This window comes from Budorcas taxicolor, chromosome 10 (genome assembly GCF_023091745.1).
Source record: "Budorcas taxicolor isolate Tak-1 chromosome 10, Takin1.1, whole genome shotgun sequence".
NCBI lineage: Eukaryota > Metazoa > Chordata > Mammalia > Artiodactyla > Bovidae > Budorcas > Budorcas taxicolor.
Window position 1 is genome coordinate 25,202,298 of NC_068919.1, and position 22,679 is coordinate 25,224,976.

The 22,679-nt window shown below is 45.7% G+C and overlaps 2 protein-coding genes across 2 annotated transcripts; both read right to left on the reverse strand.

Moving 5' to 3' along the window:
* Positions 1–362: 362 nt before the first annotated feature.
* On the reverse strand, positions 363–6,879 carry LOC128054660 (purine nucleoside phosphorylase). Its single transcript, XM_052647307.1, has 6 exons — positions 6,757–6,879; positions 4,585–4,754; positions 2,275–2,378; positions 1,894–2,069; positions 1,612–1,802; positions 363–886 (listed from the first exon to the last, which is right to left on the reverse strand). Exons 1-6 carry the CDS (start codon positions 6,765–6,767, stop codon positions 669–671), a joined length of 870 nt encoding a protein of 289 aa, XP_052503267.1. The 5' UTR covers positions 6,768–6,879; the 3' UTR covers positions 363–668.
* A 5,279-nt stretch (positions 6,880–12,158) lies between these two features.
* On the reverse strand, positions 12,159–18,682 carry LOC128054659 (purine nucleoside phosphorylase). Its single transcript, XM_052647306.1, has 6 exons — positions 18,560–18,682; positions 16,388–16,557; positions 14,078–14,181; positions 13,697–13,872; positions 13,415–13,605; positions 12,159–12,687 (listed from the first exon to the last, which is right to left on the reverse strand). Exons 1-6 carry the CDS (start codon positions 18,568–18,570, stop codon positions 12,470–12,472), a joined length of 870 nt encoding a protein of 289 aa, XP_052503266.1. The 5' UTR covers positions 18,571–18,682; the 3' UTR covers positions 12,159–12,469.
* Positions 18,683–22,679: the final 3,997 nt, after the last annotated feature.

The following is a 22,679-nucleotide window of genomic DNA, read 5'->3' on the forward strand; positions in this document are numbered from 1 at the left end:
AGGAAGACTGATCCGAGGGAAGTAGCCATCAGGTGCCAGAAGTTAGCCTTTCCTTATCTTCTAGCACGTCCTCTCACTTTCACCTCTTTGCCTTTGCTTCATCCTACCCTCAATTCACATAAAACCACATCTCAGTTCTTCGCTGTCTGAGAAGCAACAGAGTCAAACAAAATGAGGTCTCATGATTGCTTTCATGTCACTCTAGGTCCATATCCCAACCTTATCCCAAACTACATAAAAATGAAGAAATTTATTTCATCTTTCTCTTTATTCTCAAAATACAATAGCATAAAAATCCAAAAGGAATAGGTTATTTCCAGTGTGGTCTCCAGTGCTCTGAGGCAGAACTGAGCCCCGAGGAATGTGACAGGACCATCTTAAGCCAGTAATAGTTACTGTCTGAGTTTGAGGGCCCCAAACCAAATCTCTGGATGTGTGCTGGGGCTTGGGCTCCAGTTCTTGAAGAGGAATAGGAGTGGAAATCATTTTGAGATGACAAACTGACCAGAAGAGGGCTCAGCAGCAGTAAGGTCTGGTGGGAGAAGCAGGGAAGGTGACCCTCCTTTCTGCCGCCAACTAAGGCAGAGGCACGTGACTCCGGCAAGGGCTGAAGTAGGTAGCAGCTCCTCAGATCCCATAATGGAGAGGCCAACCCACGCCGGGGCTGGTTAACTGGCGTGCTGGGACAGTGGAATGCTAGCCATAAGAATGGAGACAAACTGCTCCAATCTCTGAGCAGCTTGCTTCCCGGCCTCTAGTACTTCCTCGTGATTGGCCTTCCCCTGGCTCTCATAATCCAAGATGACCTTGTTTGTGATGAGTGAGAAGCCAAAGACTCGAAGTCCACAGTGTCTTGCGACTATAACTTCTGGTACCGTGCTCATGCCTGATGTGAAGAAAGAGGGAAATAAACTGTCAGAATCCCCAAATGACCCTTAGCCTCACCTCCATTCACCACCTCGTTGACAATTCGACACTAAGAAAACATCCAAAGAAGCAGCTAAATTAGTGTCAAGCTTAGGTTGCTCTGTATTATCTAAAAGATTTGGGCTTCAGGGGGCTTTACACATTTCTTATAATATTGCAATGCTTTATTTCTATCTCTGCTTGTAATCATTTTAAAGTCAATTCTAATGTTGCAATTCTATTTTCCAGCCAGAGGTATAGAAGGTACCTACGATTTTTGTTAAAATAATCAAAAACAGTTATCACACAATGGACAGTTCTCACATTAGCATTACACTGGTTAAAGTCCTTGGTGCTGGGTGGTGGGTTGAGGCTACAGTGCAAACCTCCCAATCACCTTTAAAGTCAGTTAATTCAATCTTCCCTTAAAGCAGACCCCTACTTCAGTGTATCATCTAAAGCTACAATCTTTTACTCTTTTCCAACCTATTTTACCAGGATCCTCTCTTCAAGCCTCCAAGTCAAGGGAGTTCCTTGGCAATCCAGTGTTTAAGACTCTGTACTTCCAATGCAGGGACTGCAGATTCAATCCCCGACTGGGGAACTAAGATCCCACATGCCCTGCAGAGCAGCCAGAAAAAAAAAAAGACAAAACAAAAAAGTCCCCCCAAATTATGAAGCCACCAGCCAAGTTCCCCTTCTCACCAACAGCATCTGCCCCTAGTGTCTGCAGCAGGTGACACTCTGCCACAGTTTCAAAATTGGGGCCCGCCACCATCACGTAGGTGCCTTCCTGTAACTCTCTCTGCTCTCCCATTTGTTTCCAGGTACTGTGAGCTTTCTGCCTCATGTCCCGGTCGTAGGCATCAGACATGGCAGGGAAACGAACTCCAAACCTAGAGCACAGGTTGGATTATCTCAGATTAATGGAATACAGCGAGCTCTCCCAAGCTGACCCATCTAAACAAAAAGAAGCAGGAGAGATACCTTTCATCATTGGGCCCTCTGAGAGGGTTCTCACCACTGAAACCAGGTAGGTTGATGTGATCACGGATCAGCATGATATCGCCAACCTCAAAGTTGGGGTTGAGCCCTCCAGCTGCATTGGTGACCACTAGGGTCTCCACACCCAGAAGCCGGAAAACCCTCACTGGGAATGTCACCTTAGAAGAGAAAAATAAACATCAGAGAGTTTTCTTTAAAATTTTACCAATACACCCAAGCAGAAAAACATGACATACATCATGAAAGAAGAGAAAGGTGGGGGGACCTAAAATCTACCTTGCTTAAGCAGCTAGGTAGTAAAATAGGAGAGAGAGGTCTATGTCCCTTCTTCCAGACCCAGTCAGGCTTGTGCCTCTGTTTTACCTTCCAGAGCGGGTAGCCTTCATACATGTGGAACCTGCCCTGCATCATCACACAGGCTCTGCCATTCAAGATCCCAAACACCAGTCGACCAGCATGACCTGGCACTGTATGCAGAAAAGAGAAGGAAATGCATGGAATGATGCTTTCATACAACACATATCCCCTGAGCACCTACACTGGCCCGACTCACCCTGTTCAACATGTGAGAGTATAATTAACCAATAGAAAACGTCATCCTCTCCACTCTCAGAAAGTTTAAGTCTGGAGGTGTGCTCAGCTGCTTCAGTCGTGTCCAGCTCTTTGTGACCCTGTGGACTATAGCCTGCCAGGCTCCTCTGTCCATGGGACTCTCTAGGCAAGAATAATACTGGAGTAGGTTGCCATTCCCTTCTCCAGGGGATCTTCCCAGCTTCAGGACTGAACCAGGGTCTCCTGTACTGCAGGTGGATTCTTTACTACTGAACCACCAGGGAAGCCACGGGTGGGGGAGACAGAAAGTAATCATAAACTTAGATACACGTACACTCTGAGATTAGGGCGATGGGGGAAAGATGTTCAATGTGAATATACACCAGTTACTTCTTAAAGAAACTTTAAAAGAATGAGAAAGTCATAAGGCAAGAGAATAAAAGAAATAAGTAGGTAATAGAACAGTGGGTAAAAACAGACTAAGTGCGTAATAATGAATGCAGTGAGTGTCGTAATCACAGACCTCTTTTCCAAAATTTTCAAAACTCTCAAAATGCATATTCTTATGACCATAACTAAGCTATATGCTTCCTGACTCATGAAAGGAAGCTCATGGTATAGCCTAGCTTCCTAAAAAGGCTATGAACAAGGAAACGGGCCAACACTGGACCCATACAAGTCGTTTCTGTGACTCACAAGATAGTCCTGTGGGAATACATGCCCTGTATGTGACAGGTAGGGGCATGGGACTGCAAAGATAACTCCTCACACAGACATAGTAACAATTATTACTATTTCTTTCATCTACCATTTCTAAAGGGAATCAATGGTCTGGGAGAACAACCAAAACAAAGAGGGAGAGTTCAGAGGGTACTCAGAGATTGAGGAGCATATGAAAAAGTTACCTGTAATAGAGCAGAGGTGATACAGTTAGGAAAACCCAAATAGAGTATGAAAAATAAATTGACAAAGTTTAAAGATATTAACCACTTTTCACTGAGTGCAGTGCCCTTGTCACTGGGTAGAGTGGCAGATGGAGCCAAAGTCACTACTCCCTGAGAAAACTTTGCACTCCCTTCTCTCTACTATTTCCTTCTCCAACCCCATTGCCACTCCCTGCTCTGGTCTCCTAGTCTTGTTCCAAAGGGAATGAAAAATATCTGTTAAAAGTCTTAACTCTCCAGGGAAAAGAGAAAGGAAGGCACAATCTGAAAAATTAATAATAAACCAACAGAAGTTAGTCCTGAGAAATTAATAATTAAATCAAATAAACTACCCTTGTCCTTGAACAAGTAAACTAGGCCATTTCTCACCTGACCCTCCTCTAAGCCTCACCCTTGGCATGAGAAACTCCCTCAATCAGGGATGGAACCCAGTCCCTGCAGTGAACTGGGGAGTGTTAGCCACTGGACTTCCAGGGAAGTCTGGCCTTGGAGCCTTCTGGCTGCTATTGAGATGCTGGATACACTCTCCTCAGATGCCTCAGAGCTCCACTGTGCATAGGGGGCCCTTCCCCACCCCCAACAAAGGTCAGTGTGAACCAAGTCTTGTGTTTTCATATATTACCTGGGTATTTGTCTGCAAGAACACGGCAGCCAGTGTGTTCATTTGTTGGTATGTACCAGTGTGTGCCTTATTCTAGGACTGGAACTAGAGCTGGGGAGATTGAGAATGGTAGGAACACACAGGATAGGGTGAGGGTGGGGGTGTGGGGTGGGGGTGGGGGGCTGACTTTGTCCCGGGAGGTCACAGGCACTTCTTTCTCCACATGGGATGCAGACTGAAAGAAATGAGTGAGGTGTCTGAGGATGTGGTGACCACGGTATGTGGGGGGAAAGGATGTCTAGGGGAAGTGTTGTAAAGCTTTAAGGAACTGAGTCATTAGGCATAGGAAATATGTCATCATACAGTACCAGTGACACACACATGGTGTTAAAACGTTTTTACTGGAGGAATCTCTAAAGTCATTCTGATTCTTGTAGGGTTTTTTTCCCTCTCTCACAACAGTTGTTGCTCGGCAAATGCTACTAGGATACCCAGGATCAGGCATAGAAGCGTTGACCTCCCATCACAATCCCATCAGTATCCCTCAGTCTCATCCCCTCTTCCCGTTGCCAGTACCTGTACTTTTGGGAAAATTTGGTATTTCACTGTAGTCAAAGGTCTGGGCTTGAGTTAATCTGTTAATCAGACCTCCTAACCCAGAACCACAGATCACTGCCACTTGAGGTCGGTGTTTGGTGTGAGACAGAAGCCATTTTGCAGTGTCTTGATAATCTTCATATGTAAATCTAGGGGGAAGAAATGGAAAACCAAAGTGAGATTCACTCCCAACCCAAGGGTATCATAAAATAATAACCTTCAGTGTAGAAAGGCTGGCAGGGGTACCAAGATGACAGGGGATACAGAAGTTGGCCAAAGAGCTAGAACAAGCTACTGCACAAAGAAGCAAATCCAGGCCAAGTTCTGCTTGTCAAGGGCTGGGGGAGAACTGGCTGTGTAAGTTTCTCAGCAGCAGTTTGTGAACACTATAGACTCTGGAGCCCACCTCTACAGACTGATCATTCTGGGGAGAGGCCCCAGAATCTACACTTCTTACTAAAGTGCCTCAGGTAATTTTCATCTGAGAACCAGGTTTCATAATTCTGGCCTAGAGGGAAGCAGAACTCTATCTGGATTCTAGTCCCAATTTTGTCTTTTTAAGCAAGTTAACTTGTGCTTCAAATTCTTTCCTCTAGGGTAAAGCAAGGAAATGTGATTGGCCTCACCTACTGTATAAGCTCTGTTTGAAAGGAATTAAAAACTTGCTAACAAGCTCGAAAGACCTTTGAGTCCATAAAATCATGGTACAGGTCCACAGAACTTGAACCTTGTTTTTTTTTTTAACATCTCTTCCCCCTGCCTATATTTTTCCTCCCTGCCTTCTCCCATCTTTCCTTCTCTTCATCAAGATCCAAGGTCCTTTGCCTTTCAGAGACCTAAAGACATAACCAGACATCCCCAACAATCAACTGAGAATTTTTCTCACAATTCTAGTCCAATTCTCTCATACCTATCTGGAAAAAACAAGGAGAAGGGAGGTGGGGAGACTGAGGTGTGACAGAGCTGAACACAACTAACCAAACAAACCTCCAGAGGAAACCTTTTTCTTTTTTTTTCAAAAGTACTGCCTTGGAAACCAGATGACTCTACCATACACTGGGCTACCCTCAAACAAGTAGCTGGGCAAGGGACAGGGTGGGGGCAACAGAACTGGGGTCAAAGGAAGATGGAGCTGAGAGAAGAGTGAGATGGTAAAAATGAATCAAATATCATCCCCAAAAGGTGCAAAGGAAAGGAAAATAATTGTTAAGCCCTGGCCCATCAAGCACGTGGGAGCCACAGCTTACAGGACTTCTTCATTAGCCATCAATATCCCAAGAACGCCCCGAAAGTAGACAAAAATCTGTGGGATTTTTTTCCCAAAACATTACAAAAATGTGTTTATTTACGTGCAAATAAATTTCTTTTATAAAAAGCAAAAAAAAAAAAAAAAAAGAGCGCCCCGAATCCCTGGGCACCCTAAAGCCACTGTGATCCCTAATGCTGGGTAGGGATTTCAAGGACAAAAGCAGAAATAAAGGTTTTCAAAGGCAAGGGCGCGAGAGAGTGCGGGGTGGGAGGGTAAGGCTGAGGGAGAGGTGGCAGGGAATGGGAAGAATCTGTTGTTCAGTTTCATGAGTAAGAATTTCGTTTTCTTGGAGAGGCCATCCGCAACTTAACTGGACCTCCAACTTGGAGGGAAGAGAAGTGTTCGCGAGGGACGAGGAGTACTCTCTCCTTGGAAGGACGAACACTAGATATAGGCACCAAAAGTACCTCGCGGCTTTCCCTACACACTCGAATCGGAATCTGTGAGCAGCACGTGGGTTCAGAAGACCTCTTCCCCGATACGTGGGTGGAGGAGCACGCTCTCTCTATACTCACTTCAGTAAGTGCGTGGCCCGGCGCACGCACGCACACACCGGCTCCTTTAAGGAGTAGTCCACGGCTTACTAGCCTGTCCCCTTCCTGCTCTGGCGGCGCCACCCTGCTCGATTCCCGCGCGCGCCTCTGCCGGGGCCGGCCGCACCACCGCCCTGCTGCCTTGCCCCTGATAGCGGGCTCCAGTGCAGGCATATCTGCATCTCCGGGGCACTCGTTCCCTCTCTTGGCCCTCTCGAGACCCAGAGTGCTGTGTTTTCAGGGCTCGAAGACAGCCATTTCCTCTCTCCAGGGGCCTCCTGGACCCCCTGGGCCTGGTCCCCGCCTTACCCATTCTCCATGGTCCCGAAGACGCCCTCTGAATGAGTTTGCCCTTCTCGGTTTATATCTGCTTCGCTGAGCTGAGCTGGCTTCTGTCACCGAGTGTTATCCACACAGCACACTTGTTTGCACCGCGCTGGCTCATTATATCCCCAGCGCCAGAGTCCCCAGCCAATGGCAAGCGAGTACGCAGCCGGCCTCGTTTCCATGGTGACCCGCCCCGACTCAATAGCCCTGGGCAAGGCGCTCACCCACAGTATCTTTCTCGAGCTGCACTCTACCTTAGGAGGAGGGGCTAGGGGAGACGGGGCGGAGGGAGGTGGGAGCATCCAGTGTTGTGTCTCTGCACCCAGTCCTTACAGCACGTCGGGTTTCCAGCTCGGAAGCCTGTGCGGGAAGAGGGCTAGAAGTCCCGGAGGACAGCCTCTAACCACCTGTCTGCAACCCCATTCCTGACTGTGTCTACAGCAAATCAGGAGAGATTTGAAAAGAGAAAAATCTTAACCCTAGACCCTGCAAACTCGGAATAAAATTAAGTAGCCTCTCTCTGAGTTCCTTCCTGAACAAAGGAAAAAGGGTCCATTCTACTTCCCTGGTGACTCAGATGGTAAAGAATCCGCCTGCAGTGCGAGACCTGGGTGCTGCTCCCTGAGTGGGAACAGCCCCTGGAGAAGGGAACAGCTACCCACGCCAGTATTCTGGTCTGGAGAATTCCGTGGACTGTATAGGCCATGCACTGGAGAAGAGAATGGCAAATCACTTCCGTATTCTTCGCTTGGGAACCCCGTGAACATGTGACACTGAAAGGTGAACTCCCCAGCTAGGGTATTCCTCAGGGCTGCTTGACTTCGCAATCCACCATATCTGGCTCTCGGTGAGTGACCACACCGACATGGTTATCTGATAGGTCACAAAGAGTAGAACAAGACTGAGCAAATTTCACTGGGGATAGGCTAACCTGGAGGTTATAGGATTTGGAAAAACATATAGCCCTACCAGAGAGACTCTAGGCTGCTTCAGGCCAAATTACAAGGAGGGAGCACAGCCCCACCCATCAGCAGAAAATTGGATTCAAGATTTATTGAGCATGGCCCTGCCCTTCAGAGCAAGACTCAGTTTTCCCCACAGCCAGTCCCTCCCATCAGGAAGCTTGCACAGGCCTTTTATCCTCATCCATCAGGAGGGCAGTCAGAATGAAAACCATAACCACAGTAGACTAACCAAAATGATCACATGGATCACAGCCTTCTGTAACTCAGTGAAACTACAAGCCAGGCAGTGTAGGGCCACCCAAGACAGATGAGTCATGGTAGAACGTTTTGACAAAATGTGGTCCATTGGAGAAGGGAATGGCAAACCACTTCAGTGTTCTTGCCTTGCAAACCCCATGAATAGTATGAAAAGACAAAAAGATAAGACACTGAAAGATGAAGCCCCCAGATTGGTAGGTGTACAACAGGCTGCTGGAGAAGAGAGGAGAAATAGCTCCAGAAAGAATGAAGAGGCTGAGCCAAAGCAGAACCTGGAATGTAAGGTCCATGAATCAAGGTGAATTGGAAGTGGTCGAATAGGAGATGGCAAGAGTGAGCATTAACCTTTTAGGAATCAGTGAACTGAAATGAATGGGAATGGATGAATTTAATTCGGAAGACCAACTACTGTGGGCAAGACTGTCTTAGAAGAAATGAAGTAGCCCCCATAGTCAACAAAAGAGTCTGAAATGCAATACTTGGGTGCAATCTCAAACATGACCAGAAGGGGCTCAGTTTGTTTCCAAGGCAAACCATTCAATATCACAGTAATCCAAGTCTATGTCCCAGCCACTAATGTTGAAGAAGCTGATGCTGACTGGTTCTATGAAGACCTACAAGACCTTTTAGAGCTAACACCAAAAAAAGATGTCCTTTTCATCATAGGGGATTAGAATGCAAAGCAGGAAGTCAAAAGATACCTGGAGTAATGGGCAAGTTTGGCTTTGGAGTACAAAATGAAGCAGGACAAAGGCTAACAGAGTTTTGACCACAGAACGCACTGACCATAGCATACACTCTTCCTACAGCACAAGAAAGGCTCTACACGTGGACATCACCAGATGGTCAATATCAAAATCTGAGTTTTTTTGCAGCTCAAGATGGAGAAGCTCTAAACAGTCAGCAAAACAAGACCTGGAGCTGACTGTGGCTCAGATCATGAGCTCCCTGTTGGAAAATCCAGGCTTAAACTGAAGAAAGTAGGGGAAATCATTAGGCCATTCAGGTCTCACCTAGATCAAATCCCTTACGATTAGACAGTGGAAGTGACAAACAGATTCAAGAGATTAGATCTGATAGAAAGAGTACCTGAAGAACTATGGACAGAGGTTTGTAACATTGTACAGGAGGCAGTGATCAAAACCATACCCCAAAAAGAAATACAACAAGGCAAAATGGTTGTCTGAGGAGGCCTTACAGATAGCTGAGAAGCGAAAGGCAAAGGAGAAAAGGAAAGATGTACTCTGAATGCAGAGTTCCAAAGAATAGCAAGGAGAGACAAGAAAGCCTTCTTAAGTGAATGATGCAAAGAAAGAGAGGAAAACAATAGAATGGGAAAGGCTAGAGGTCTCTTCTATGTACATCAAGGCTGTATATTTTCATCCTGCTTATTTAACTTCTATGCAGAGCACATAGAAAATAGAAAATTAGAGATAACAGGGGAATATTTCATGCAAAAATGGGCACAACAAACGACAGAAACGGTATGGACCTAAAAGAAGAAGATAAGAAGAGGTGGTAAGAATACACAGAAGAACTATACAAAAAAGATCTTAATGACCCAGATAAACATGACGGTGTGGTCACTCACCTAGAGCCAGATATGGTGGACTGCGAAGTCAAGTGGGCCTTAGGAAGCATCACTATTAACAAAGTTAGTAAAAGTGATGGAATTCTAGCTGAGCTATTTCAAATCCTAAAAGATGATGCTGTGAAAGTGCTGCGCTCACTATGCCAGCAAAATTGGGAAACTCAGCAGTGGATATAAGACTGGAAAAGCTCAGTTTTCATTCTAATCCCAAAGAAGGGCAATGCCAAAGAATGTTCAAATTACCCCACGACTGCACTCATTTCACATGCTAGCAAGGTAATTCTCAAAATCCTTCAAGTCAAACGTCAACAATATGTGAACTGAGAACTTTCAGATGCACAAACTGGATTTAGTAAAGGCAAAGGAATCAGAGATCAAATTGCCGACCTCCACTGGATTGTAGAAAAAGCAAGAGAATTCCAGAAAAACATCTACTTCTGCTTCATTGACTACACCAAAGCCTTTGACTGTGTGCATCACAGCAAACTGAGGAATATTCTTGAAGAGAGGGGAATGCCAGACCACCTTACCAGAAACCTGTATGCGGATGAAGAAGCAACAGTTAGAACCAGACATGGAACAACAGACTGGTTCAAACTTGGGAAAGGTGTACATCAAGGCTATATATTTTCACCCTGCTTATTTAACTTCTATGTAGAGTACATCATATGATACTGGGCTGGATGAAATGCAAGCTGGAATCAAGATTGCCTGAAGAAATAGCAATTCTTCAGATATGCAGATGTCCCATCACTTGCCCATCACTAGATGGGGAACCAATGGAAACAGTGACAGACTATTTTCTTGGGCTCCAAAATCCCTGCAGCCAGTGAGTGCAGCCATGAAATTAAAAGATGCCTGCACTTTCGAAGAAAAGCTATGACAAAGTAGACAGCATATTAAAAAGCAGAGACATCACTTTGCTGACAAAAGTTCTAGCCAAAGTTAGTCAAAGGTCCGTATAGTCAAAGACTACTTGTTTTTCCAGTAGTCATGTAAGGATGTGAGAGTTGGACCATAAGGAAGACTGAGCACCAAAGAATTGATGCTTTCGAATTGTGTTGCTGGAGAAGACTCTTGAGAGTGTCTTGGACTGTAAGATCAAGCCAGTCAATTCCAATGGAAATCAATCCTGAGTATCCATTGGAAGGATGGATACTGAAGCTGAAGCTTTTGGGTACCTGATGTGAAAACCTGATTCAGTGGAAAAGACCCTGATGCTGGGAAAGATGGAAGGCAAAACAAGGGGGCAACAGAGGATGATTTGGTTGGACGGCATCACTGACTCAACAGACATGAGTTTGAGCAAACTCCAGGAGACAGTGAAGGACAGGGAAGCCTGGTGTGCTGCAGTCCCTGGGGTTGCAGAGTCGGACACCACTTGGAGACTGAACAACAAAATGTCTGTAGGGAACTGTAAGGCCCTTGAGAGGAAAAGATCATTTTTATATTCTGAACTTAACATTCTCTTAGCTCAGTGTTAAACAAGTATTCACTAACTTGATGAAAAGAAGAATGGATGAAAGGAAGAATAGTCATAGTGCCCCTCCAGAATGCTTTTTGTGTTGGGTTCAGCTAAGTAGGTCAGTTACCAAACAAAGGATTATCTATAAGAGTTCTGGAAAGCTTTCCTGCCAAAATTTCTCTTCCACATTATACTACTACTAATTGAAATGTTACCACTGTTGGAGGCTCCCCCAGCTCTACCCTCTCCCAAAAGGCAAACAGGCCTGAGGAGGTGGGAGTAGTATGTCTTTCAAACACGCCAGTCAGCTGAATGCAAACTGAGAAGCACAAAGAGTTCAGTGAGCCAACGAGGCAAGCCTGGGCTTATGTCACGGGGAGGTTCTGATCAAGCAGACTGAAAAGAAAGGCTAATGTCCAGGAAAAAGCAATAGGAGGAAAGGGGGTGGTCCGAGAGGCCAGGGTATGAGTCAGCCTCGCAAGGGCTGGCAGCACTCTCATCAGCAGTGGCATGGCAAGCAGCAGAGAAAAGGGTATTTGATTTGCCATTGCACTGTGAGAATGGAAGGAAGGAGTGTATGGCTGCCGTGAATTATGGCAGATGTTTGGGTGAGGGAACTGAAGGAAATCAATAGGAAATACAACTAGGACTTAACAAGGAAGTGGCAACGATGGAACACAAGCTGAGATCAGTGAACTAATTCAGATACTCACGAGCAGACAGAAACTACCAGAAAGCAAAGGGGCAGAGGAAGACTGATCCGAGGGAAGTAGCCATCAGGTGCCAGAAGTTAGCCTTTCCTTATCTTCTAGCACGTCCTCTCACTTTCACCTCTTTGCCTTTGCTTCATCCTACCCTCAATTCACATAAAACCACATCTCAGTTCTTCGCTGTCTGAGAAGCAACAGAGTCAAACAAAATGAGGTCTCATGATTGCTTTCATGTCACTCTAGGTCCATATCCCAACCTTATCCCAAACTACATAAAAATGAAGAAATTTATTTCATCTTTCTCTTTATTCTCAAAATACAATAGCATAAAAATCCAAAAGGAATAGGTTATTTCCAGTGTGGTCTCCAGTGCTCTGAGGCAGAACTGAGCCCTGAGGAATGTGACAGGACCATCTTAAGCCAGTAATAGTTACTGTCTGAGTTTGAGGGCCCCAAACCAAATCTCTGGATGTGTGCTGGGGCTTGGGCTCCAGTTCTTGAAGAGGAATAGGAGTGGAAATCATTTTGAGATGACAAACTGACCAGAAGAGGGCTCAGCAGCAGTAAGGTCTGGTGGGAGAAGCAGGGAAGGTGACCCTCCTTTCTGCCGCCAACTAAGGCAGAGGCACGTGACTCCAGCAAGGGCTGAAGTAGGTAGCAGCTCCTCAGATCCCATAATGGAGAGGCCAACCCACGCCGGGGCTGGTTAACTGGCGTGCTGGGACAGTGGAATGCTAGCCATAAGAATGGAGACAAACTGCTCCAATCTCTGAGCAGCTTGCTTCCCGGCCTCTAGTACTTCCTCGTGATTGGCCTTCCCCTGGCTCTCATAATCCAAGATGACCTTGTTTGTGATGAGTGAGAAGCCAAAGACTCGAAGTCCACAGTGTCTTGCGACTATAACTTCTGGTACCGTGCTCATGCCTGATGTGAAGAAAGAGGGAAATAAACTGTCAGAATCCCCAAATGACCCTTAGCCTCACCTCCATTCACCACCTCGTTGACAATTCGACACTAAGAAAACATCCAAAGAAGCAGCTAAATTAGTGTCAAGCTTAGGTTGCTCTGTATTATCTAAAAGATTTGGGCTTCAGGGGGCTTTACACATTTCTTATAATATTGCAATGCTTTATTTCTATCTCTGCTTGTAATCATTTTAAAGTCAATTCTAATGTTGCAATTCTATTTTCCAGCCAGAGGTATAGAAGGTACCTACGATTTTTGTTAAAATAATCAAAAACAGTTATCACACAATGGACAGTTCTCACATTAGCATTACACTGGTTAAAGTCCTTGGTGCTGGGTGGTGGGTTGAGGCTACAGTGCAAACCTCCCAATCACCTTTAAAGTCAGTTAATTCAATCTTCCCTTAAAGCAGACCCCTACTTCAGTGTATCATCTAAAGCTACAATCTTTTACTCTTTTCCAACCTATTTTACCAGGATCCTCTCTTCAAGCCTCCAAGTCAAGGGAGTTCCTTGGCAATCCAGTGTTTAAGACTCTGTACTTCCAATGCAGGGACTGCAGATTCAATCCCCGACTGGGGAACTAAGATCCCACATGCCCTGCAGAGCAGCCAGAAAAAAGAAAAAAGACAAAACAAAAAAGTCCCCCCAAATTATGAAGCCACCAGCCAAGTTCCCCTTCTCACCAACAGCATCTGCCCCTAGTGTCTGCAGCAGGTGACACTCTGCCACAGTTTCAAAATTGGGGCCCGCCACCATCACGTAGGTGCCTTCCTGTAACTCTCTCTGCTCTCCCATTTGTTTCCAGGTACTGTGAGCTTTCTGCCTCATGTCCCGGTCGTAGGCATCAGACATGGCAGGGAAACGAACTCCAAACCTAGAGCACAGGTTGGATTATCTCAGATTAATGGAATACAGCGAGCTCTCCCAAGCTGACCCATCTAAACAAAAAGAAGCAGGAGAGATACCTTTCATCATTGGGCCCTCTGAGAGGGTTCTCACCACTGAAACCAGGTAGGTTGATGTGATCACGGATCAGCATGATATCGCCAACCTCAAAGTTGGGGTTGAGCCCTCCAGCCGCATTGGTGACCACTAGGGTCTCCACACCCAGAAGCCGGAAAACCCTCACTGGGAATGTCACCTTAGAAGAGAAAAATAAACATCAGAGAGTTTTCTTTAAAATTTTACCAATACACCCAAGCAGAAAAACATGACATACATCATGAAAGAAGAGAAAGGTGGGGGGACCTAAAATCTACCTTGCTTAAGCAGCTAGGTAGTAAAATAGGAGAGAGAGGTCTATGTCCCTTCTTCCAGACCCAGTCAGGCTTGTGCCTCTGTTTTACCTTCCAGAGCGGGTAGCCTTCATACATGTGGAACCTGCCCTGCATCATCACACAGGCTCTGCCATTCAAGATCCCAAACACCAGTCGACCAGCATGACCTGGCACTGTATGCAGAAAAGAGAAGGAAATGCATGGAATGATGCTTTCATACAACACATATCCCCTGAGCACCTACACTGGCCCGACTCACCCTGTTCAACATGTGAGAGTATAATTAACCAATAGAAAACGTCATCCTCTCCACTCTCAGAAAGTTTAAGTCTGGAGGTGTGCTCAGCTGCTTCAGTCGTGTCCAGCTCTTTGTGACCCTGTGGACTATAGCCTGCCAGGCTCCTCTGTCCATGGGACTCTCTAGGCAAGAATAATACTGGAGTAGGTTGCCATTCCCTTCTCCAGGGGATCTTCCCAGCTTCAGGACTGAACCAGGGTCTCCTGTACTGCAGGTGGATTCTTTACTACTGAACCACCAGGGAAGCCACGGGTGGGGGAGACAGAAAGTAATCATAAACTTAGATACACGTACACTCTGAGATTAGGGCGATGGGGGAAAGATGTTCAATGTGAATATACACCAGTTACTTCTTAAAGAAACTTTAAAAGAATGAGAAAGTCATAAGGCAAGAGAATAAAAGAAATAAGTAGGTAATAGAACAGTGGGTAAAAACAGACTAAGTGCGTAATAATGAATGCAGTGAGTGTCGTAATCACAGACCTCTTTTCCAAAATTTTCAAAACTCTCAAAATGCATATTCTTATGACCATAACTAAGCTATATGCTTCCTGACTCATGAAAGGAAGCTCATGGTATAGCCTAGCTTCCTAAAAAGGCTATGAACAAGGAAACGGGCCAACACTGGACCCATACAAGTCGTTTCTGTGACTCACAAGATAGTCCTGTGGGAATACATGCCCTGTATGTGACAGGTAGGGGCATGGGACTGCAAAGATAACTCCTCACACAGACATAGTAACAATTATTACTATTTCTTTCATCTACCATTTCTAAAGGGAATCAATGGTCTGGGAGAACAACCAAAACAAAGAGGGAGAGTTCAGAGGGTACTCAGAGATTGAGGAGCATATGAAAAAGTTACCTGTAATAGAGCAGAGGTGATACAGTTAGGAAAACCCAAATAGAGTATGAAAAATAAATTGACAAAGTTTAAAGATATTAACCACTTTTCACTGAGTGCAGTGCCCTTGTCACTGGGTAGAGTGGCAGATGGAGCCAAAGTCACTACTCCCTGAGAAAACTTTGCACTCCCTTCTCTCTACTATTTCCTTCTCCAACCCCATTGCCACTCCCTGCTCTGGTCTCCTAGTCTTGTTCCAAAGGGAATGAAAAATATCTGTTAAAAGTCTTAACTCTCCAGGGAAAAGAGAAAGGAAGGCACAATCTGAAAAATTAATAATAAACCAACAGAAGTTAGTCCTGAGAAATTAATAATTAAATCAAATAAACTACCCTTGTCCTTGAACAAGTAAACTAGGCCATTTCTCACCTGACCCTCCTCTAAGCCTCACCCTTGGCATGAGAAACTCCCTCAATCAGGGATGGAACCCAGTCCCTGCAGTGAACTGGGGAGTGTTAGCCACTGGACTTCCAGGGAAGTCTGGCCTTGGAGCCTTCTGGCTGCTATTGAGATGCTGGATACACTCTCCTCAGATGCCTCAGAGCTCCACTGTGCATAGGGGGCCCTTCCCCACCCCCAACAAAGGTCAGTGTGAACCAAGTCTTGTGTTTTCATATATTACCTGGGTATTTGTCTGCAAGAACACGGCAGCCAGTGTGTTCATTTGTTGGTATGTACCAGTGTGTGCCTTATTCTAGGACTGGAACTAGAGCTGGGGAGATTGAGAATGGTAGGAACACACAGGATAGGGTGAGGGTGGGGGTGTGGGGTGGGGGTGGGGGGCTGACTTTGTCCCGGGAGGTCACAGGCACTTCTTTCTCCACATGGGATGCAGACTGAAAGAAATGAGTGAGGTGTCTGAGGATGTGGTGACCACGGTGTGTGGGGGGAAAGGATGTCTAGGGGAAGTGTTGTAAAGCTTTAAGGAACTGAGTCATTAGGCATAGGAAATATGTCATCATACAGTACCAGTGACACACACATGGTGTTAAAACGTTTTTACTGGAGGAATCTCTAAAGTCATTCTGATTCTTGTAGGGTTTTTTTCCCTCTCTCACAACAGTTGTTGCTCGGCAAATGCTACTAGGATACCCAGGATCAGGCATAGAAGCGTTGACCTCCCATCACAATCCCATCAGTATCCCTCAGTCTCATCCCCTCTTCCCGTTGCCAGTACCTGTACTTTTGGGAAAATTTGGTATTTCACTGTAGTCAAAGGTCTGGGCTTGAGTTAATCTGTTAATCAGACCTCCTAACCCAGAACCACAGATCACTGCCACTTGAGGTCGGTGTTTGGTGTGAGACAGAAGCCATTTTGCAGTGTCTTGATAATCTTCATATGTAAATCTAGGGGGAAGAAATGGAAAACCAAAGTGAGGTTCACTCCCAACCCAAGGGTATCATAAAATAATAACCTTCAGTGTAGAAAGGCTGGCAGGGGTACCAAGATGACAGGGGATACAGAAGTTGGCCAAAGAGCTAGAACAAGCTACTGCACAAAGAAGCAAATCCAGGCCAAGTTCTGCTTGTCAAGGGCTGGGGGAGAACTGGCTGTGTAAGTTTCTCAGCAGCAGTTTGTGAACACTATAGACTCTGGAGCCCACCTCTACAGACTGATCATTCTGGGGAGAGGCCCCAGAATCTACACTTCTTACTAAAGTGCCTCAGGTAATTTTCATCTGAGAACCAGGTTTCATAATTCTGGCCTAGAGGGAAGCAGAACTCTATCTGGATTCTAGTCCCAATTTTGTCTTTTTAAGCAAGTTAACTTGTGCTTCAAATTCTTTCCTCTAGGGTAAAGCAAGGAAATGTGATTGGCCTCACCTACTGTATAAGCTCTGTTTGAAAGGAATTAAAAACTTGCTAACAAGCTCGAAAGACCTTTGAGTCCATAAAATCATGGTACAGGTCCACAGAACTTGAACCTTGTTTTTTTTTTTAACAACTCTTCCCCCTGCCTATATTTTTCCTCCCTGCCTTCTCCCATCTTTCCTTCTCTTCATCAAGATCCAAGGTCCTTTGCCTTTCAGAGACCTAAAGACATAACCAGACATCCCCAACAATCAACTGAGAATTTTTCTCACAATTCTAGTCCAATTCTCTCATACCTATCTGGAAAAAACAAGGAGAAGGGAGGTGGGGAGACTGAGGTGTGACAGAGCTGAACACAACTAACCAAACAAACCTCCAGAGGAAACCTTTTTCTTTTTTTTTCAAAAGTACTGCCTTGGAAACCAGATGACTCTACCATACACTGGGCTACCCTCAAACAAGTAGCTGGGCAAGGGACAGGGTGGGGGCAACAGAACTGGGGTCAAAGGAAGATGGAGCTGAGAGAAGAGTGAGATGGTAAAAATGAATCAAATATCATCCCCAAAAGGTGCAAAGGAAAGGAAAATAATTGTTAAGCCCTGGCCCATCAAGCACGTGGGAGCCACAGCTTACAGGACTTCTTCATTAGCCATCAATATCCCAAGAACGCCCCGAAAGTAGACAAAAATCTGTGGGATTTTTTTCCCAAAACATTACAAAAATGTGTTTATTTACGTGCAAATAAATTTCTTTTATAAAAAGCAAAAAAAAAAAAAAAAAAGAGCGCCCCGAATCCCTGGGCACCCTAAAGCCACTGTGATCCCTAATGCTGGGTAGGGATTTCAAGGACAAAAGCAGAAATAAAGGTTTTCAAAGGCAAGGGCGCGAGAGAGTGCGGGGTGGGAGGGTAAGGCTGAGGGAGAGGTGGCAGGGAATGGGAAGAATCTGTTGTTCAGTTTCATGAGTAAGAATTTCGTTTTCTTGGAGAGGCCATCCGCAACTTAACTGGACCTCCAACTTGGAGGGAAGAGAAGTGTTCGCGAGGGACGAGGAGTACTCTCTCCTTGGAAGGACGAACACTAGATATAGGCACCAAAAGTACCTCGCGGCTTTCCCTACACACTCGAATCGGAATCTGTCAGCAGCAGGTGGGTTCAGAAGACCTCTTCCCCGATACGTGGGTGGAGGAGCACGCTCTCTCTATACTCACTTCAGTAAGTGCGTGGCCCGGCGCACGCACGCACACACCGGCTCCTTTAAGGAGTAGTCCACGGCTTACTAGCCTGTCCCCTTCCTGCTCTGGCGGCGCCACCCTGCTCGATTCCCGCGCGCGCCTCTGCCGGGGCCGGCCGCACCACCGCCCTGCTGCCTTGCCCCTGATAGCGGGCTCCAGTGCAGGCATATCTGCATCTCCGGGGCACTCGTTCCCTCTCTTGGCCCTCTCGAGACCCAGAGTGCTGTGTTTTCAGGGCTCGAAGACAGCCATTTCCTCTCTCCAGGGGCCTCCTGGACCCCCTGGGCCTGGTCCCCGCCTTACCCATTCTCCATGGTCCCGAAGACGCCCTCTGAATGAGTTTGCCCTTCTCGGTTTATATCTGCTTCGCTGAGCTGAGCTGGCTTCTGTCACCGAGTGTTATCCACACAGCACACTTGTTTGCACCGCGCTGGCTCATTATATCCCCAGCGCCAGAGTCCCCAGCCAATGGCAAGCGAGTACGCAGCCGGCCTCGTTTCCATGGTGACCCGCCCCGACTCAATAGCCCTGGGCAAGGCGCTCACCCACAGTATCTTTCTCGAGCTGCACTCTACCTTAGGAGGAGGGGCTAGGGGAGACGGGGCGGAGGGAGGTGGGAGCATCCAGTGTTGTGTCTCTGCACCCAGTCCTTACAGCACGTCGGGTTTCCAGCTCGGAAGCCTGTGCGGGAAGAGGGCTAGAAGTCCCGGAGGACAGCCTCTAACCACCTGTCTGCAACCCCATTCCTGACTGTGTCTACAGCAAATCAGGAGAGATTTGAAAAGAGAAAAATCTTAACCCTAGACCCTGCAAACTCGGAATAAAATTAAGTAGCCTCTCTCTGAGTTCCTTCCTGAACAAAGGAAAAAGGGTCCATTCTACTTCCCTGGTGACTCAGATGGTAAAGAATCCGCCTGCAGTGCGAGACCTGGGTGCTGCTCCCTGAGTGGGAACAGCCCCTGGAGAAGGGAACAGCTACCCACGCCAGTATTCTGGTCTGGAGAATTCCGTGGACTGTATAGGCCATGCACTGGAGAAGAGAATGGCAAATCACTTCCGTATTCTTCGCTTGGGAACCCCGTGAACATGTGACACTGAAAGGTGAACTCCCCAGCTAGGGTATTCCTCAGGGCTGCTTGACTTCGCAATCCACCATATCTGGCTCTCGGTGAGTGACCACACCGACATGGTTATCTGATAGGTCACAAAGAGTAGAACAAGACTGAGCAAATTTCACTGGGGATAGGCTAACCTGGAGGTTATAGGATTTGGAAAAACATATAGCCCTACCAGAGAGACTCTAGGCTGCTTCAGGCCAAATTACAAGGAGGGAGCACAGCCCCACCCATCAGCAGAAAATTGGATTCAAGATTTATTGAGCATGGCCCTGCCCTTCAGAGCAAGACTCAGTTTTCCCCACAGCCAGTCCCTCCCATCAGGAAGCTTGCACAGGCCTTTTATCCTCATCCATCAGGAGGGCAGTCAGAATGAAAACCATAACCACAGTAGACTAACCAAAATGATCACATGGATCACAGCCTTCTGTAACTCAGTGAAACTACAAGCCAGGCAGTGTAGGGCCACCCAAGACAGATGAGTCACGGTAGAACGTTTTGACAAAATGTGGTCCATTGGAGAAGGGAATGGCAAACCACTTCAGTGTTCTTGCCTTGCAAACCCCATGAATAGTATGAAAAGACAAAAAGATAAGACACTGAAAGATGAAGCCCCCAGATTGGTAGGTGTACAACAGGCTGCTGGAGAAGAGAGGAGAAATAGCTCCAGAAAGAATGAAGAGGCTGAGCCAAAGCAGAACCTGGAATGTAAGGTCCATGAATCAAGGTGAATTGGAAGTGGTCGAATAGGAGATGGCAAGAGTGAGCATTAACCTTTTAGGAATCAGTGAACTGAAATGAATGGGAATGGATGAATTTAATTCGGAAGACCAACTACTGTGGGCAAGACTGTCTTAGAAGAAATGAAGTAGCCCTCATAGTCAACAAAAGAGTCTGAAATGCAATACTTGGGTGCAATCTCAAACATGACCAGAAGGGGCTCAGTTTGTTTCCAAGGCAAACCATTCAATATCACAGTAATCCAAGTCTATGTCCCAGCCACTAATGTTGAAGAAGCTGATGCTGACTGGTTCTATGAAGACCTACAAGACCTTTTAGAGCTAACACCAAAAAAAGATGTCCTTTTCATCATAGGGGATTAGAATGCAAAGCAGGAAGTCAAAAGATACCTGGAGTAATGGGCAAGTTTGGCTTTGGAGTACAAAATGAAGCAGGACAAAGGCTAACAGAGTTTTGACCACAGAACGCACTGACCATAGCATACACTCTTCCTACAGCACAAGAAAGGCTCTACACGTGGACATCACCAGATGGTCAATATCAAAATCTGAGTTTTTTTGCAGCTCAAGATGGAGAAGCTCTAAACAGTCAGCAAAACAAGACCTGGAGCTGACTGTGGCTCAGATCATGAGCTCCCTGTTGGAAAATCCAGGCTTAAACTGAAGAAAGTAGGGGAAATCATTAGGCCATTCAGGTCTCACCTAGATCAAATCCCTTACGATTAGACAGTGGAAGTGACAAACAGATTCAAGGGATTAGATCTGATAGAAAGAGTACCTGAAGAACTATGGACAGAGGTTTGTAACATTGTACAGGAGGCAGTGATCAAAACCATACCCAAAAAAGAAATACAACAAGGCAAAATGGTTGTCTGAGGAGGCCTTACAGATAGCTGAGAAGCGAAGAGAAGCGAAAGGCAAAGGAGAAAAGGAAAGATGTACTCTGAATGCAGAGCTCCAAAGAATAGCAAGGAGAGACAAGAAAGCCTTCTTAAGTGAATGATGCAAAGAAAGAGAGGAAAACAATAGAATGGGAAAGGCTAGAGGTCTCTTCTATGTACATCAAGGCTGTATATTTTCATCCTGCTTATTTAACTTCTATGCAGAGCACATAGAAAATAGAAAATTAGAGATAACAGGGGAATATTTCATGCAAAAATGGGCACAACAAACGACAGAAACGGTATGGACCTAAAAGAAGAAGATAAGAAGAGGTGGTAAGAATACACAGAAGAACTATACAAAAAAGATCTTAATGACCCAGATAAACATGACGGTGTGGTCACTCACCTAGAGCCAGATATGGTGGACTGCGAAGTCAAGTGGGCCTTAGGAAGCATCACTATTAACAAAGTTAGTAAAAGTGATGGAATTCTAGCTGAGCTATTTCAAATCCTAAAAGATGATGCTGTGAAAGTGCTGCGCTCACTATGCCAGCAAAATTGGGAAACTCAGCAGTGGCCATAAGACTGGAAAAGCTCAGTTTTCATTCTAATCCCAAAGAAGGGCAATGCCAAAGAATGTTCAAATTACCCCACGACTGCACTCATTTCACATGCTAGCAAGGTAATTCTCAAAATCCTTCAAGTCAAACGTCAACAATATGTGAACTGAGAACTTTCAGATGCACAAACTGGATTTAGTAAAGGCAAAGGAATCAGAGATCAAATTGCCGCGACATCCACTGGATTGTAGAAAAAGCAAGAGAATTCCAGAAAAACATCTACTTCTGCTTCATTGACTACACCAAAGCCTTTGACTGTGTGCATCACAGCAAACTGAGGAATATTCTTGAAGAGAGGGGAATGCCAGACCGCCTTACCAGAAACCTGTATGCAGATGAAGAAGCAACAGTTAGAACCAGACATGGAACAACAGACTGGTTCAAACTTGGGAAAGGTGTACATCAAGGCTATATATTTTTACCCTGCTTATTTAACTTCTATGCGGAGTACATCATATGAAATACTGGGCTGGATGAAATGCAAGCTGGAATCAAGATTGCCTGAAGAAATAGCAATAACTTCAGATATGCAGATGTCCCATCACTTGCCCATCACTAGATGGGGAACCAATGGAAACAGTGACAGACTATTTTCTTGGGCTCCAAAATCCCTGCAGCCAGTGAGTGCAGCCATGAAATTAAAAGATGCTTGCTCTTTGGAAGAAAAGCTATGACAAACCTAGACAGCATATTAAAAAGCAGAGACATCACTTTGCTAACAAAAGGTCTGTCTAGTCAAAGTTAGTCAAAGGTCTTTATAGTAAAAGACAACTGGAATGGTTTTTCCAGTAGTCATATAAGGATGTAAGAGTTGGACCATAAAGAAGGCTGAGCTCCAAAGAATTGATGCTTTCAAATTGTGTTGGAGAAGACTCTTGAGAGTCACTTGGATAGCAAGGAGATCAAACCAGTCAATCCTAAAGGAAATCACCCCTGAACAGTTATTGGAAGGACTGATGCTGAAGCTAAAGCTCTAATGCTCAGCTACCTGATGGGAAGAGCCGACACATTGGAAAAAACTCTGACTGTGGGAAAGACTGAGGGTGGAAAGAGAAGGGTGCGAC